The sequence below is a fragment of the Rhopalosiphum maidis genome, chromosome 2 (genome assembly GCF_003676215.2).
Source record: "Rhopalosiphum maidis isolate BTI-1 chromosome 2, ASM367621v3, whole genome shotgun sequence".
NCBI classification, from domain to species: domain Eukaryota; kingdom Metazoa; phylum Arthropoda; class Insecta; order Hemiptera; family Aphididae; genus Rhopalosiphum; species Rhopalosiphum maidis.
Window position 1 is genome coordinate 59806050 of NC_040878.1, and position 19131 is coordinate 59825180.

General features: G+C 26.5%; 1 protein-coding gene across 1 annotated transcript; it reads right to left on the minus strand.

Moving 5' to 3' along the window:
* Positions 1 to 3580: 3580 nt before the first annotated feature.
* LOC113552731 (beta-galactosidase-like) lies at positions 3581 to 12023 on the minus strand. Its single transcript, XM_026955605.1, has 11 exons — positions 11826 to 12023; positions 8281 to 8447; positions 7636 to 7786; positions 7508 to 7571; positions 7261 to 7355; positions 6999 to 7191; positions 4978 to 5327; positions 4631 to 4906; positions 4410 to 4547; positions 4141 to 4347; positions 3581 to 4051 (listed from the first exon to the last, which is right to left on the minus strand). The coding sequence occupies exons 1-11, from the start codon at positions 11913 to 11915 to the stop codon at positions 3845 to 3847; spliced, it is 1938 nt and encodes a 645-aa protein (XP_026811406.1). The 5' UTR covers positions 11916 to 12023; the 3' UTR covers positions 3581 to 3844.
* Positions 12024 to 19131: the final 7108 nt, after the last annotated feature.

Consider the following 19131-nt stretch of genomic DNA (forward strand, 5'->3'; position numbering starts at 1 on the left):
ATTTTAACTAACATGAATTTCTGTATTAAATTCCCGACAAAAATGTTCGTCGGTATTTCATCTTTTATAGTTGTCATCCGAAAATAAGTATATATGTTATTATCTCCATTATATTTTATCAAATATCAATATCAAACACAATATTGTTATTGCAATACAGACAATAGTTGGATACTAGTGTAAATGAATGTAATCAATAGTCGTTATTGTCAGTTTGTCACACAAGCCTATGTATCCAGAGCAATTATATTTATATAAACTGACGTCGAGACACTTATTTCTCCGTAAGGCTTAAGAAATACTAAACATTTCCCACACTCAGGGCACTGTTAGTACATAATGGTATTACGATCTTCAAAGAAGTAATAATCGAAAATAAAAACTAATTTTTAGAATACTATATTTTTTAATTATTTATCTTTTATTATAAATAAAATAATAAATATTGGGGTATGGAAGATATGGTGTAGAGATGTGTTTGGCTGCGTTCACTGATTAGTGCTGTAATAAGCATTCTACCCAGCGTTTCTAGCTACTGGATGTGTTCCACAAACCTAGTGAAAAACCCCTAACGTAACAAAAAAAAATCCTCAGCTATAATGGTCAAATTTTTTGAATCTTAAGTACACGTGTTATTAATTTAAATAATTTGTTGAATGTGAAAGGCACAACTTGTAGTTAACACAAAACAAAAAATAAATTGATTCAATCTTAAAAAAGCTTTGAATAAATATATTTTTGAAATATTTAAGTACCTGGGTATCATAATAATAGTGTTAAATAGCGCCAGTTGTAGTTTGCGCATCACTATTGTAAATTTTAACCTTTTTTTGTATGACAGTTGCGCATTGTTTGAGTTTTAGGTTATACCTATATCGTTTGCGGATCGGTTAAATAGAATCGTAGCACGATAATTACTACAGTACCAACACTTTACTACTAATTAATAATTATAAACATATTTTTGTAAATATTTTCTATTTGTGTTTAGTAATGATTAGATAAGATTCAAATAATAAATATTCTATAATGATCAAACCATTATTAATTTAATAATAAAATGAACAATACATCAATATATGGACTTATATTATATTTAGAGTTTAGAACCCAATACTAAGCTTAAATAAATATTAGACAAGAGCTAGTAATTTCATAAAATATTTGGTATATTCTTAAAAACATCAATTTCTTGGCTCTATTCATAATTATTGATTGTAAATAATATAAATATATAACTTTTTCTATTCCATATTTAAAATAATAATTATATTTAATAAGTTAATCAATTTCTATATGAAAAACCTTTGTTTGACCAACTAAAACAATTGAAATGCCTAGATTTTATATTCTAATATTTTTTATTATTATGCGGCTTGGTATCATTATACATATATTTATCAATTTTCAAACATAATGTTTGTATGTATAAAATTATATATTTTACTATCGTTTTTCGATTCTTCAATAACCGTATGTTACGGTCATCAAAAAGGTTGTGATTGTGATAATTTTATCATCATTTTTACTATCATGAATTCATATATCAGGTAACTTATCTGTCGTTCTGGCTTGTAATAGATCTCTAATTAATGCTACATTATTGGTTATAGAAACATTTTCATAGATCCTCCACCAGTATCTCGGCATACATTATTTTATCAGTCATCAGTATATTGTTTCTTAAAATTGCATTTGATGTTATCAGTTTATCACATTTAATTTTTAGTATAATTTCAGTTATGATTTCTTAATTAACTAACTGTTAAATTCATCTTGTATTTTTAGCTAGGTATCTTTGATCACTCTAAACGAGTGACAACATAGAATATGGTATACAAATATTATATCATAAATAAATAATATTAACATTGCGAGTATAATATTAAATGTTTATTTTCTTACTTTTAACTTATAATACCCGTTTTTAAGCAATCAATAACTGTTTTATAATTGGCCACTAATGTAATAAACAAGTCAGTTTCCACTGATGTAAAATTAGTTGTCTATTTAACTCCTTTTAATATAGATTTCTAATTACAATTTTTATATATTTTTTGTCGTGATACGCAGAAACAAATCATTCAATATATAAACATATAAAGTAAAAATGAAAATAGTACAACGTGCACAAACATCAAACTATAAAATTCAATTTAAAAGTTTAAAATGTCAATAGAAATAAAAAACACAAGGAAAAAAATGTAGCAGCAATCAGTTAATAAATGATAAAACTTATGATAAACAATTTTTACATAAAATAGTACGTTACAAACTTACGGATATTTTCAAGTTAATATTGGTACAGCTTTCACCTAGGTGACATACATATCTTAAATATGTCAAATTAGATTATTTATAGAATTGACGAAGGAACATCTGGTGGGTTGCTTACGGGTTGACGGAACATTAATCCTTTTACAAATCTTTGAACCATTCCATATAGTATAATATATAAAAGTAGTACAATTTAATTCAGGTTTACATAAAAACGATTACAATTTCCAAATAACCAATCCTAGGAAAGATTTAGTTTATTAAAATCAAGATATATCAAAGATGATCATTTAACATTACTTGTTGGTATAGTGGTTTAACAAATATGATATAATATATAAACCATTCAATAAGATTACCTGAAATTTACAAAAAAGTTTTAAAATAAAATAATAAACATCGTTATTCATTGTTTAAATATGTAATTTCCTCTCATTTCAAATGTGTATGAAAAAAATTATGCTTATACATTTTGTAGATTCTTTAGTTCTAAAATTAATTAATTTTTAATAAATTGTTAAATACAAAATAATATTGTTATAATTCAAAAACGAATTATAAAAAAATACATAAATAAATAATAGATTTTTTTTTTTAGTCTGGGTTGTTATCAAAAAGAAATAACTGGATACTTCATTAAGCCATATTATAAAAGTTTGATTACATAAAATTAATTATTTCTAATCGATGAATGTATTTTTGGAAAGAATGAGTACTATAAAGTACTAAAGATTATAGATTGATTATAAGGTTATGAGGCTTATAAGGCTTGAAATACTTTTAATGCAGTTCATAAAATTCAAAAATTTTTCATCCCAAACATTAAAATTAAATTAGTGAATTCAACATATTTCTTATGTACTAAAACTTAGATTAACGTAGATAATTAGTAAATAGATTACAGATAATGTGTTACAAAAATGTACAAATATTCAACGATGAAGTACTGAAAACTAAACGGTTATCCCACCGTTTTAAATTAATAAATCCTTCTAAGATATATATTATGATATTGAAGATGTTATTATGATATATTATATAAAGAATAAGCTCTAAAAGGATTTTTAAAAAAAAGTAATGTTCGTGTATTTTAATATCACAAATATACTAATCTTTACAAAAGTTAATTTCTTTTAAAAAAAATAATTATTTAAAATTTATAAATGCGAAAATTCATAGTAATAAATAACACAAACTATATACCTAAAAATAATGTTTAATAAACATAATCTCCTTATATACGTACTACATAAAACAAACACTTAAAATTCACTGTTATAGTAGGGAATCAAAACCACCTTTTTTTGAGAACATTTTAAAATATTCATTAAATTAAATTAAAAAACAATAATCACTTGTTATTTAACACAGAATATGAGTAGTAATTGCATAATATATAATTATTATATATATATATATATATATTCCCATAATAACCACAAAGCCGATAATGTTGATTATTACTAATAATGATATAAAAATAAACAAAACTACTAATTTTAGCTACAATAATCACAATTTAATTAATAAAAAATATCGAGTATAACCAGCGTTGCTAATGATTGGCTTACAAGATATTTATAGGACCTAAGATATTAGGTTTATCAGTTAATGAAATTGACAAGTTCTTAGGAACTCCTTCAAGTTCCAACATGACAATGGTGTTTAATCCCGGCGGTGGAATAAGAAATGTAGCTGGAACATAAAGTGTTATTTGTGGTCCAGCTGATGGCCAATATCGCCCTATGTTTATTCCATTCACAAAAGCAACGCCCTTTAAATAACAAAAATAAAATAAATTATGCAATAAATATTATGTCAAATTTATTTTAATTAGATATTTATTATTCATCAAAAGCCAACCTTTTTCCAACCAGTAACGTCCAAATACGTATCCAAAGGTTTTGTTAAACTATCAGGTAATGTAAATTGTGTTTTATAAAATGCTGGTAGCACAGCGTAATTTTGTGGTTCAACGGTTGAAAACCAAGACGTTTCGTTTAAAGGGTATGCTATCATCTTCCACGGTCCTAATACATAATTACCCAATGTAACTGGTTCAAAAATACCCTGTAAAAAGTATAATTTCAATAATAATTATTAACCACCAATTAAAACGTAACCCGACCAACCTTTCTGTCTTCCAGAAAGCTTCCGAAATTTATCCTCCCTTGATTTTCAATTAGAATACTTAGCTTTTGAACTGTACTATTAATATTTAAGCTCACTGGTGTATTTTCATAGTTACGTGGTATGATATTTACTTGTACCTAAAAAAAAAAATGTTTAATACTTGTTTTCTTTACTTCAAAATCGTATATTAAAATATGACATATGGCATTATAACGCATACCTGGTCCAAGAATATGGTCGCTTGATCTCTAATTGTGCTAATAGTAAGGTTTACAGGAACTGTGACGTCTTTTTGTTCGTTTGTCAAAATAGTTTCGTACATTACAAATCCCGTGTTTATGCCCATGACTTCGAACCCAAGTGGAACATTGTTCTCAACCGGTTTAATCCGTTGCGCGGCCTTATCAAAAAGACTAATCAACGGTTGCATTATGAATGTTCCGTAATTACCCTTAGGCGCTGGTACGGGTGATATTTCATTTGATACTGCAAAATTCTTTAACAAAGATTCAATTATTAAAGCGAATACCTATAAAATATTTTTATTTTTTTTTTATCAAGACTTACAGTTTCTTCCAGCAATTTCTTAATTTTAAAGTACTTTTCGGTTGGATCTCCAGCTTCGTCTAGCGGAGAATTGTAATCATACGAGGTTAACTGAGGTAAAAATTGAGGATTTTTTAATTTCTCGTACTTGTTGGCACCAGAAGTGAACCCAAAGTTTGTACCTCCGTGGAACATATAGAAATTTATTGATGCATTCAAAGCTAACATGTTTTTCATAGTTTCCACAACTTCATGACTATCGACGATTGGCGATGGTTCACGCCAATGTGATAACCAACCAGCGTAATACTCGGAGTTGACTAGAGGTCCTCTTTTTTGTGTTGCTCTCATATATTTAAAACATTGGGAAACTGAAAATCGGAATGAAATCAAAGTTACGAAAAATGTGATATTAATTTCCATACGATATAGTGTACACCAGTGGCGTATTTAGGCCGGGTCCACAGGAGCCACCACCAAGGTATGTCTAAGTTGTGGACGGGGGTATAGGATCTTAATCGTTACATAAGAAAATTACGTACATTTTTTAAATTTAAATTGTATCTATGTTAAAAATAACTTTATCTAAAATACAAAAAAAATGTACAGTGGCGCCATTTATTATCTTGTACATTATACGGCAATAATATTTTTAAAAGATCGAGTAACAACTTTAAACTTCGAAGTTATGTTGATGAAAATATTGTAGTTTAGGTACGTTATTGTCTTCTACATAATGTATGTATATTATAAGTTATTACTTATATTAGTTAATTTATATTTTCAATAATTATGTTACTATTGTAGTATTGTGTCTATTAATAATTTCTAAACATGTTCATTTGAGTGGTAAGTAACTAGTAGCTTATAAAGGAAATTTAAAACACAACGCTTTGTAAAGGTAAAATTATTCCTACGAATAAGTGTTTTTTTTTTATAGAGATGCTCCTGAAAATAATTCATGTTTAAGGACGACTGTGAAATTTACACCTGTGGAAACAGCTGATATTGTAATTTGTAAGTAGATTAAAATTTCCTATAACAGTTCAAATAAAATAAATGTTATTCTAAAATGTAAAATCAAATTGTTGTGTCTTCAGTTGTATAGGTAGGTTATATGATACATTATAATACATTTTTACTGCTTAGGCGTATTACCTTTATAATTACCTTCGTAATATGCTTTTATTATATTTTATTTCAACTTGACATTTTTTTTTCTAAAACAAATGTTTTCATATATTTACACAAGTTGATGGTTGTTTGCCACAGACATAAATGTGAGCAACCAACGAAATGAGTAGAGTAATAAGTTGACTTTAAGCCGTTGTTGCTACACATGTGCGTTCAGATGATAACATTTCGAACATCAGTCGTTTAAATGTTTACTGTTTTTAAGAGAACACAACAACCACATGTGTTGCCTCCGTCTAACAAGTGCGCAGCATAGCAAATTTATGCTCAAAAAATCATGTTTAGCTCCGTTAGTTTAAAAATTAGAGTGAATCGAGCTATTATGAACTTGATGGTAAAAATAACACTTGATCTGTTGTATGTTGGTTTTTAACGATTATTTAATTTTTAAGTGAGTTATGAGCATTTGTTTATTTACGCTATATTATATACACATAACTTGCTAAAAAATTTGGACTATCGTAAAAAACCAACATATCGACGAAGTCGAGATTATCGATAAAGTGAGTGTATTTTAGTATTATAGGTAGCTTAAAAGCTAATATTATTACTTTTTTTTAATAATAGATGAAATCTATTCCGTCTAAGTTTTCGATTACCTAATCAAATTTCTAATATTTATGAAAATTATGAAAATATCTATAAATGTATAAATAATAAAAATGTATTTATATATATATATATATATATTACATAATTATTTTTAGTTCATAAAATCACTATTTAATAATTAATATTTTTATTAGAATTTAATTTCTGTGCTCAAGATGACCTATACATTTCTTATGTGCCCTTGGGCCATCAAGTTTCCCACTACGCTTCCGGTTTATACTTAAGTAGATATTTACCATCATAAGTCGAGGCACCGAAATCCACAGTTGCATAGACGTCCGGTATAGCACCGCATGTAAAATAAGAATATCCACATCCATCGGTTGTGTATAATAAAGCTTTATATCCAACGTAACTTTTATATAAATCTCGTAACCACAACATATACTCTTGGTCGCAGGCACTGTAGCTACCATATTCATTCTCTACCTACACGAAAAGTAAAATTAATTTTTAAAATATGTGGCGTGCAATGATAAGTTTATTAATTGACTATACCTGAACCATTATTATATTTCCGCCATTCCCGTACAAAAAGGGGTCAATTTTAGGCATGAGTACACTAAACCATTTGGTAATGTAATGTTTATAACCTAAGATTGAATAAAAAAAATTGTATTACTGCAATTCCTTGCATGATATTTTATGATATTCTCATAAAAGACATTGATTTATTGTTGGAAATTAATCTATATAAATAATAAATAAAGGGTTGACCTTAACAATAGAAACACCTAGTACGTACTTGGATCATTAGTTCTCAAACGTTTTTTGGGCACCTCATTCAATAGCCAAAATGGAAATCCACCCTAAAACATGTAAAACAATAATTTAAATTTGGTCTCTAATTCATTTTCGCGTGTTATTACTCACAAAATCTCTTTCGGCGCAAATATATGGTCCTGGTCTGAGCAATAAATACATGCCCTCGTCTTTAACTAATTGCAAAAAATACTCCAAATCGGCTATATCATCAAAGTTATATACGCCTGGATATGGTTCATGTAGACTCCATTCTACATAACTACAATACAATATTTTATTATTATTTACATAGGTATTTACTTAATGATTATACTGGCTCAATATTGATAAGACTCAATATTTAAGAATTTCTGAGATACGGTTTGCTTTAAATTTATATTTTTACTTTTCGCATATAAAGATCAATTTAATCTTTAATATAAGGAATTTTATGATAATTTTATAATAATATTTATACAGTACAAAATTCCGTATTAATTATAATTATTTATTTTACCTGTATAAAAAAAAATCACAAATAATAAAAACTTAATTTATATTTAAAAATATAAGACTTAATAAAACATGTTTTTTTATTTTCAATAAAATCTATTTAAAAGCGCATTGTATTTTATATTTTTATATAACAGTACATTTATAGGAAAATAAATCTTAACAATATGTTTTATAACTATTATAATAGGTATCTAACTGTATTTACTATTCATGCTTTTAGTTTAATTTTATGTAGTATAATATATAATATTTACTTACGTCGATACGGCATTTAAACCAGCTGCTTTCATTTTCTGAATTCTGTCCTTCCAATAAGGTTTAGGAACTCTAAAATAGTGTAACGAACCGGAGACATATCGAAAAACTTGACCGTCTTTTAGGAACTCATTTCTTTCGTAATCTACAGTAAAAGTTGGCTTGATTGTCTACAAATAAATAAAAAAAGAAGGTACACACTTTTTTTTTGTCATAGGTACAATCACCAAAAAAAAATAAAAATATTATTTATATTTAAATATATAAACCTAAAAACTATAATACTAAATAATTCAATTAAGTTATATTAGTTATAATATAATATTATTATTAATTTACTATTTAGATTTTTACTTGCCAAATTATTTTATTTAATATTTAAAATCGCTTAAATTGTATGTTAAGGTTATTGTAAGTTTTTTATGATCATTTTTATATCTTTTCTTTTATTACAGAACATTTTTTTTATGAGTTTAATATTTTAAAGTCCTATTTTTCTAGAATTTAGGACCCAGTAATGCCAGTATGGCCAGTATAGCAGTAAATATATACTATTTTAAAATAAATAGTTATCAATCATTTTTTTTTTTTTTAGAAACAACTGTATAAGTGTATTAATACATAATTAGTAAAAAAAATACAAACGTTAACCTAAATTCTGATTTAAAAATCAAAGCACCTCATAAAAAATTTAATAGGAAATTATTTATTTATTTATTTTAAAAGCTTTATGGAAGACAGAAATATTAATGAATTACGTTGTAATTCATCAGTTGGTATTTAGTACAAATTATTATTGGAATTATACTTTACAGAAGGAGTCAGAATATTTGAACACAAATTAAAAAAAAAAATCAGTAGGTATACAGAGTGTAACTAGTCTATTCGAAAAATTCAATAATATTGCAAATGCAATAATGTCAAATAGACGAGTTACACTCTGTATAAAACAATATTTACAAATTATCACATTGAGTGTGTATAAATTACTAAAGAACTTAATTGTATATTTTTGTAATATTATATAATACAATATATACATTATTATTATTTATTATTATTTATTAAACATTACTTCTATTAATTGAACGTTATAATATATTTATAGTATTAGTATTAAAGTAAGAGTAAGTAATAAGAATACATAATTAATCTCAATATTAAACAAGTCGTTACGTTTCAGCGAATTTTTAAGAATTCAAAATACTATATTGTTCTTGATAATATTAACATACACAATGTAAGTACTAACAATAGATTCGAAGTTTCGCTATTTTATATTTTTTGTTTTGAAATCAATTGATTTTCACATCGTACAAGTGTACATTTTTTCTCAAAACTTTCTTACAAAATAAAACTAATCGTTTGACACTATTTGGAACGATACATATAACTATATTTTTTTTAAATGTTAAATAACAATTAATTATTCGGCCATGAAATGTATTATTTCTTTAAAATTCAATTCAAGTTTATATATTGATTTTACCGACGTACCTATATACTCTCGAAATATTTCCTTACATATTAGACCTTATGTCCTTATTGTATGAGTATCTATTACACATATACCCGTATAATATATATATATATAGATAATAAACACGTTATACAACAAAAAGTAGTGTATGTAACAACAATGAAATATATGTCTGATTAGATTGGATTCTTTGATAGTTTAACTATAATTACACATAATACCTAATAATAATTTATTGAATATTACCTATTGTTTAATGTAAATTATATGATAAAGTGAATACTTGAACACGTTATATATAGCCAAATATGGATAATTAAAAATTATAATCTTCTACTTAATTTACCTGATTCTAATTACAAATCGTGAGTATAAATATATTTTATCATACAAAAGATCAACGCGAACAATTACGACAACATTAGTATTAATAAAATATTTAAGTCTATTATATTTTTATTGTTATACTTCAGAAATCAAAATTGTATTTAAACGATATGAGAAATAATTTTTTCTTTTCATTATCCTATAGTTTAGAAAAATTACTACAATAAGCTAGCATTCATTTTTTATTAAAAATATATAAAATACTATATTTTTAAACCTGTATACTAATACGTTTATTTGATATTCAATTCTTAAATTATATATAATAATAATAATATTACATGTCTAACTTGAGATTAAAGAATAAAAATAATATGAACTACTATATTATTTTTGAATAGAACCAAAAAAAAGTATGGATGTGATACGTGGTCAATTGGTTTTACTAAGTTTTTTTAATGGTCACTTTTTCTTATAGGTAGTGAATTTTTTTATACGTTTAAGTATATGTGTAACACATTTAATCGGTGGGAAATAGAAATCATAATTTATAGTAACGTGAAAAAAACATTAACGGTTGTAGTCAGTCTATAATACAAACTGCGTTATCAGAATTTGATGTTTCAGAATTTTGAATATATTATTATTAATAAATAATATTTCCATGCAAAATAGAAAAAAATAAAACCAAAACTAAATAGCTATTATAAATTATAATACAAAACTATATTATAAACCTCTCTAAAAGACTTTTAATACTCTTTTATGTGTAATTTGAGAATGGAGAAGTAAACTTTTGAAAATCAAACGAGAATACCTATTTATTTATATAAGGTGTTTAAAAAAATTAATTGATCGGATCACTTGATCGTTTCATACATGGATTTGATCACATAACCATAGGAGATATATTTTAATACAGATATCTATTAAAATTTGTCACACATTTATTTTAGTTGTGAACGTTTAAAATGTATCAATAAATAAATTATTTTATGATCGAAACTGAATGAGTGTGTAAATGAATCTTAAAATAATGTACGAACAATATATACATTTTAAAATGCATAGTGAACAGTGCATACATGTAGATAAAATTAGATTTATTTCAGTTTTTATTTGACATCTAGATACGAGTTAACCACACAATATCTAAAATAATATACTTGTAATATACATGAAAAAAATGCTCAATTTATGGCCATGTTATAATTTCATATATTAATGTAAAAATGTGAAAATTACATTTCGAAAAAAGTACAGTAATGAAATTGTGTGTTATTCGACTAGCGTATACATTATTGTTTGTCTATTTACTACTATATATATATATATATATATAGTAAATGTAAAATAATTAAATAACTAACGAATAATGAACTACATATGTGTGGTTAACTATATAACCAAAAAAAAATTTCTAACACACGTTTAAAAAAAATTCTACCCCGACTGCTAATATTTTAATATTCTTATATTGAGTATTAACTAGGGATGGACCGATACTAGAACGGATACTCAATAGTCGTTATCGGTAAAAATTGGTATTGGTCCATACATATAGTATTAAGAAAACAAGTGATTATAATATTATTATTCGTCTGTTATTCACTCATTAATGACATCATTATTTTTGAGGATTTATGAATTATACCCCCAACGTTGTTCGTATAGTTATATTATCTGTATACTATTTTAAATATTTATTATTGCAACGGACAAGTCGTCGAATAAAACTCACCTCAGTCGTGTTTTCCGTCGTGAACTCAGCGACGGCCGTGTACAAGAAAACGGCGACGACAGCAACGATCGTCACACTCGTCGTTGCCATATTATTATTTGAACAATATTATAATAATAACTGCTATTATTATATGAAACGCGAGTCAATGCGACGGTTGTCGGAACGCTGCAGCGAGTTGTCGCGTGCACACGTCGCGAAAGCAACAGGAACAAGACGACCGCGTCGGCAGTGATTCTCGCCTCCCACGAGCGCCGCGCGCCGCCCCCCGAACACGGGACATTGCGCGTTTTTTTACAATATACCACGACGGTGGTCTTGGCTCTTGTCTCTTGACCGTAGTTCTCAAAGCCACTGACCTTCGTCAACTATCCGTATATATAACATATACGCATAACATAACGCTCGATGTACATATAACACGTGAGTACGACCACGCTCGTCTCCTGATGGGTGCATTGGTGTGATTGTGAGGGGCAAGTATAGAGGTTTGCCCCTAAAATAAGGTAAATAATGTCAATAGACATACGATATAAATACATTATACAATCATCAGATAAAAACATTTTTTTCTTAAAGTGATTGCATAAAATACGTTCGTTTTCCGTGTTCATGTTGTTTACCGGGTATATTGTGTTAACGTTATCACATCATTAAGATTACATAAATAATCCAATAATATCACATTTTTTTCAAACAATATAGTTATATCGTCTTTTTTAATGAACCCGTGTGCACTTAACACGACGTTATTTATAATTACAACGATATGAATGGGTAAAATACCTAAAATTTGTTTCTAATACGTAAAATAAATTATAAGATTTTTTTTAAAAACAAACGATTAGATTATGATTTTGATTTTTGTGAATAAATTATTTTTCCCCTCCTCCCCTCTCGTGGTTTTTACTCAATCACTAGTCGGGTGTATATAGATACCGAATCGATTCCGATATTGTAGTATACAATATATTAAAACTGCATTTACATATTATTACTGTAGAAGCCAATTTATTATAATATTACGTGTACCGCCCGCGGCCAGAGAATTATTTTAGATCACGACCAAAGATGTCGCACGCGCGCTTGGGAGCAACAACCAGACGTTTCCGTTTTGCGAAAAGAAAGATATAGTGGCGTGTGCGGCGACAAACCTTTTGCGGCATCTGTAACAGCGTTATATAATATTATACATATTATTATATAACGTGGGTCGTACGATTCGAAGTGTGGTAGATCTTTAGACACGTGCAATAACAAATACAAATTTAAATATTATTCACAGTGTGAAAACTTGAGTATTTTTATTATACGATGCATTTTATAGCATTTTATATTATTCACACGTCCTGTTATAATATCACGTGTGCGGTGACTAAAATATTTATATTTTGATCAATTTACTGTGTCACCTTATTTATTTACAAAACTATGTATTTTTGTAACATATGTGATAAATTATAAAAGTGCCATGATAGTAAAGTTTCTAACATTACAATTGTATAGGTTTTTTTTAGGAATTTTTAACACCCCCGTGTGACTGAGGTTAGATTAGACATTTAAGTTAAAATTCCTTATTCATGCGACACGCTAGAAACAAACTGAATAAAATGTTTAAAAAAAAAACTGTAAGTTACCAATGACTTGCAAGAGAGTTTAAAACCAAAAAAACAAAACTTCTAAGTTCCAATGTCCGATTGATGACGAATAGATATTAAAGTATTAACGCTACAAGCTTACTGTTCGAGGCTCGTCATCTTCGCGTAACCATTACCGGTGGAAGTCATCGTTTACCCAGTAAAAGAAACGGTCAAGTTAAAGAAGTATACTGTATATGTTTAAAGTAAACATGTATAAATGTTATTCCAAATAACCAAGTCGACGCACTGTCGACTGTGTTATCCATAATGATATTAGATATGTATCCGAGAGCCTCGGGGAAACACGTTCGACCCGAATTTTATAGTTTATGGTCGTAATTTTTTATGTTATTTAAGAACAGTTTTACGTTACTTTTTATATATTATAGGTATACTGTATTATACCTATAAATAACTACAATATATAGTACAATATTATAATACCATTATATGATCGTATAGGGTATAAACATGAAATACATTTACATAAGTGGGAGCGACCCGGATCTCGTGAATTTAGGTTCAAAAAAAAAAAAAATTAATAACCAATTCAATTTGTATTTCTTTGTGTGTTCCACTAATAAATACTGAACTTGTACATTTTTATTTCTATTTAATATTCAAAAGGATAAATGGCCTCACTGAACACATTCGTGTGGGTTCACGAGTTCACATCTCTTAAAATATAAATGTAATAAATAGTTAGTATAATTAATAAAATTACAATCAAAACATTTTTTCTAATACAAATAAAACATTAGTAAATACATCATTGTTATACATATAAAATGTAACATTATATATATATATATATATAAAATCATGCTGTAAAAAATGCTAAGTAATACAACTACAGTAGAATCCGCTTATTAGGAACACGGATAATTGACACAATCGCGTTATTGAAACAATAAAATGTTCCGGGACCGGTCCGGTCGTATATTAGAAATTTAGAACATTGAAAATAAATCGGATTATTGAAACATCACATCGGTTATTTGAAACAATTAGGCGAAGGTCAGTTGACATATACATCGGTTAAATAACCAATGTACTTTAATCTTATCTTTCCTGTCGTTGCGTTCATAGATAATCTTTATTATCTATGGTTACGTTTATTTTTACTGTACTTTATCGTAAGTACAGTACCTATACATATAAGAATGCTCTTTCTGTACGTATCTCGTTTGTATTTCAGCTTCGGCGTCCGTACGGTCAATCAAATTGTAGAAACTCTAAGTGTCCTGCATCATTACTCGTATGAAATATGGTCATGGAGTTACTCGACGCATAAAAACAAAATTCGATAGGTACACATATTTTAAATAATATAGTAAAATATATACATTTGTACATACTTTTTAAATTATACAATATACATACAACTTACATACATATATTTTTCATTTTTTTTTTTTTCATAGTACAAATCAAACCAAACGCTTGTTATAAATAATCGGTTAGTTGACACATTTCACCTTGGTCCCAAAATGTTTCTAATAAACGGCTTCTACTGCATTAATAATTACTAAAATCATAATTATTTGTTATAGTAATTCGGTAATGCTGTAAACCTATTATTTTCTCATAGTGACCAAAGTGTAACTTTTTTAAAAATCTAAAAGTAACTTTTGTTTAATTGCTAATGGTAGTTGATTGTACATTTTCTGACCAAAATATAAGTATGTGGATTGTGTTAATTTTTTATGTATGGTTACATAAGTATCTGATTTTCTTCGATAGTCTATATTTTATATACATATATATATACTGCACGATACATAATTATAATATTTTAATTCTGTATTTTGCGTAGTTTGACAAAAGAATAACTAAAAATAAAAAATAATCGATTAAAAATATATTCTAGCGTTTTTTTAACGATAGAAAAATATTTAATTTAAAATTAAAACTAATCGTTACATTGTTAAAAAAAAATAATTATACTGAGTGATTCAACAAGCATTCCTACCTCCCTTCCCCTACGTCATTTTATCCTTTAATATGCATTTATTTAAATTCCTACAATTTTTGATATTTTAAATTCTGAGCGAAGCAATGGATGTATTAATTTTACAATGGTATGTTTCTCTTTTTCTGCCCATTATAATTTTTAGAACAATAAAAATACTTCAATTTTCAACTTTGAGGGTGGTTTTTCATAGAAAAATTGAACTCAAAAATGTTCATAGCATTTTTTAGCTAGAAATTCATAAAAAAAAATGTATATCTATCGTTTTAAAATGTAATACGAGACTCCTCGTTAGTTTTTTATACATAACAAAAATAATATGTTTATCGGAAAATCACGTTAATTTTTACAACTGTTTGAAGTTCAATTTTTCACAACATTAAATATTCACCCATGTAATAATTATTTTTCTTAAAACTATTTTAGTTCTTTGTAGTTATTCAAATAACAAATAACATAAATACTTAACATTTTTACCAAATATTCATGTTAGCATTTTTCATTTTTCCAATTATAGTATTAGTAACGTAGTTAGGTGACATAATTTTTGTGTAAGACATTTTCAACGATCTTCCCATTGCATACGACACGCCACCATTAACTGTATTCTAATGATTCAAACTGTATTTTAGAAAACTGTTTTAATATACTTCCTGTTAACTATAAATCCTATAACCAAAGCCACGCAGTTAATGACTAATGTGACCCAATTTTCTGATTATTCAACTAGTCCAGAAATAAAATGGTGTTTCATCTCCAAAACATCGGGTGCTTTGAGATAGACATTGACGTGTTCTCATTTCTTATCTATGCCCGTTGGTTATATCATTGTTAACAGAAACAAAATTCTTTATGTATCTGAATGATTAATAACCTTATTTAAATATTATATTATTACCTTTACCGTACAGTTAAGAATCTATTAACGCGGAAATATATCCTCGCAAGGATATTTTTAACGCGTTAAATATACTTATTTCTGTGTGGGATACGAATACATTCAGTTATATTATAGACTATCATTAGCTACCAATAATCATTATATTATTTCATTAAAATAATAGTATTAAATAAAACAAATATTAATTTACGTCAAAAATTAGTACATTGTTACACTACACACTGCATTTTAACAGAATTCGTTTTGGCTAATCGCAGTCAGTGAATTTAACTGCATATATATATATATATTATTAAGTAGCACGTGCTACGTAGGTAATAGGTATATATTATCGAATAAACTATAACTATATGTCTATGTAAGTATATTGTTCAAAAAAGTTGTAATTTGATATTTTTATAGAAAAGCTTTATATTGAAATAAAAGTAGATACATAAAAATAAATTATCTAAAAAAGTATAGGTAATCTAAGATAAGTACTTTGTATTTTTTATTTAATTACTTTTTATTTTCCATACAAAATGTTTTGCTATATTTATTGTCACATGTTAAAGCTTACTACAGAAATTAGGTATAAACGTTTAGTTGTAACTTGAAAATTTTAAGACAATATACATTTAACCAATATAAATTGACTAATTACAGGATTATACCTGATAGTAATACAACAAACATTGCATTTTTTCTGCTTTCTTCAGTATAAAATCTACCAAAATTAAAATGTATTTGATACCTATCTACTCGCTAATGTATTATGAATTTCTGTGTGGTTTTGTCTGTTTAAACACACACCGATAAGAATTTTATGTACATACCAAAAATAATTATAAAACACTTTCAAAAAATACAAGTTGATTAATAAAAAGATCTTAAACTCTCTATAAATTAAACGACAATTTTTAAGGCTAATATAATGTTAAATATTATATTAATGTAGATGCATGATTTATAGTAATAAGGTGGAAGTGACATACATTAAGTTTTCATTTATGAAAAATAAATTACATATGAATTGTGAATAAATACATAAATAAAAAATTAGTGAATATTATTTTTTCTTTTTATTTACGCTAAACCATCTAATCCACAAGCCATCCGATAAATATAAAAAAAAATCCTCAGCAATAAATTATGACTAACATTTATAACAAAATATTAACTTAAGTTTCTCATGGCAAAGATTAGGTATCATATAAAAATTATTTAATGGTGTTCTTTTAATATAACATTTTAAATACTTTTGTTACATAGTTATCAATATAATTTTTTAAATAATTTACTATAACTCGAAAAAGTTGGTAACATATAATTTACATCAAGTTATCAGATTATTTTCAATATTGTAACATTTTACTTTTATTGAATAATACTTGTGTATTTTCTTTTACATTTTAGAACATTAGGTACTATGAGGTCAACTTAAGCTAGTGGTCTTTCTTTTTCGACGGTATATTAAGATGTATTTATATTTGCATAAATTCAAACAATAAGCAACTTTTTGGTACATAACTGTTATAGAAGATTAGTTATTTTTTTGCGGGTTTGACCCCCTACCAATACAAAAATTATATATACACAAAGGCAACGTACAATATATATTAAGAATAATTGGACTCTATGTAGATATATATTGTACGATATTATAATGATTTACACAATACATACTACCTTGGCTATTGAAATTACAATACGTTTCTAATTACTAGGCACACAAAATAGCCGTTTTGAGCTTTTAGAGGACAATCGGCCTAGGCGACGACTCGCCAATACAGACACGATTTCGTCCATTGCTGTAAATGTCGGGCATGTATGTACAATACACATAAATAATGTTATATTGTTTGAGATTTGAATAGGTTAATAACAACAATAATAATAATAATAATAAATAACAACATGCGACGCTGCAAACGCCGAACGTGAAAACAATTCGGGTTACCCGCAACAATATTATAGCTAACAACGTTTACAAAAATCGTTCTGAGCGGCACAAGGTTTTGACATAATGATTAATATACCTACCTGAGGTAGTGTATGTGTAATGTGAATATGTAGCTACCTAATAATCGTGCGTATTTACACGATATACTATACATAACTATTAACTATACAATGTATACATACATTATACAATATTATAAGTACGAATATAACGACTATAGTGTATATTAAATACAGAGTGATTCCACCTAATATGTTCACCATAATTTTTTTTATCGATAATGATTTTATTCGAGTTCCGATTTTTGGTTATTTCAAAGGTCCTTTTTTCAATTATTTTGATTTTCATACCGATGATTTTTTTAAAATCAGAAAAATATTTTCACTAAAACGAAAATGTTAAGCTGTAGATAACTAAGTTGGAAAATTTTGAATCTAAATTATATCTAATTATTAAGGATAGTAATCCTTTAAATAGTTTTACAAAGATACAAAATGGATGTAATATACAAGAGCCTACTGAGCTTAGTATATTACACATCCATTTTATAGTGACTAAAACCATTGATTATAAATATTATAATATATAATATTGATTATACTAGGAAAAATTAAAAAAATTATAAAATGTTAATAAAATAATATACTAATTACTATAATTTTTATATCATCATATATAAGTTTTTTTAGTTGTACTATCATACTAGAGGTATTAAAGGTTTAGATTTGCAATTTTTAAATGGTTCAATAATATACAGAATGCTTATTGATTCACTCGTTAAAACCTCCATTTTATTCTTCAGTTATGCGTTTATTCAAATTCTGATTTTTAGATTTGTATTATCATATCTA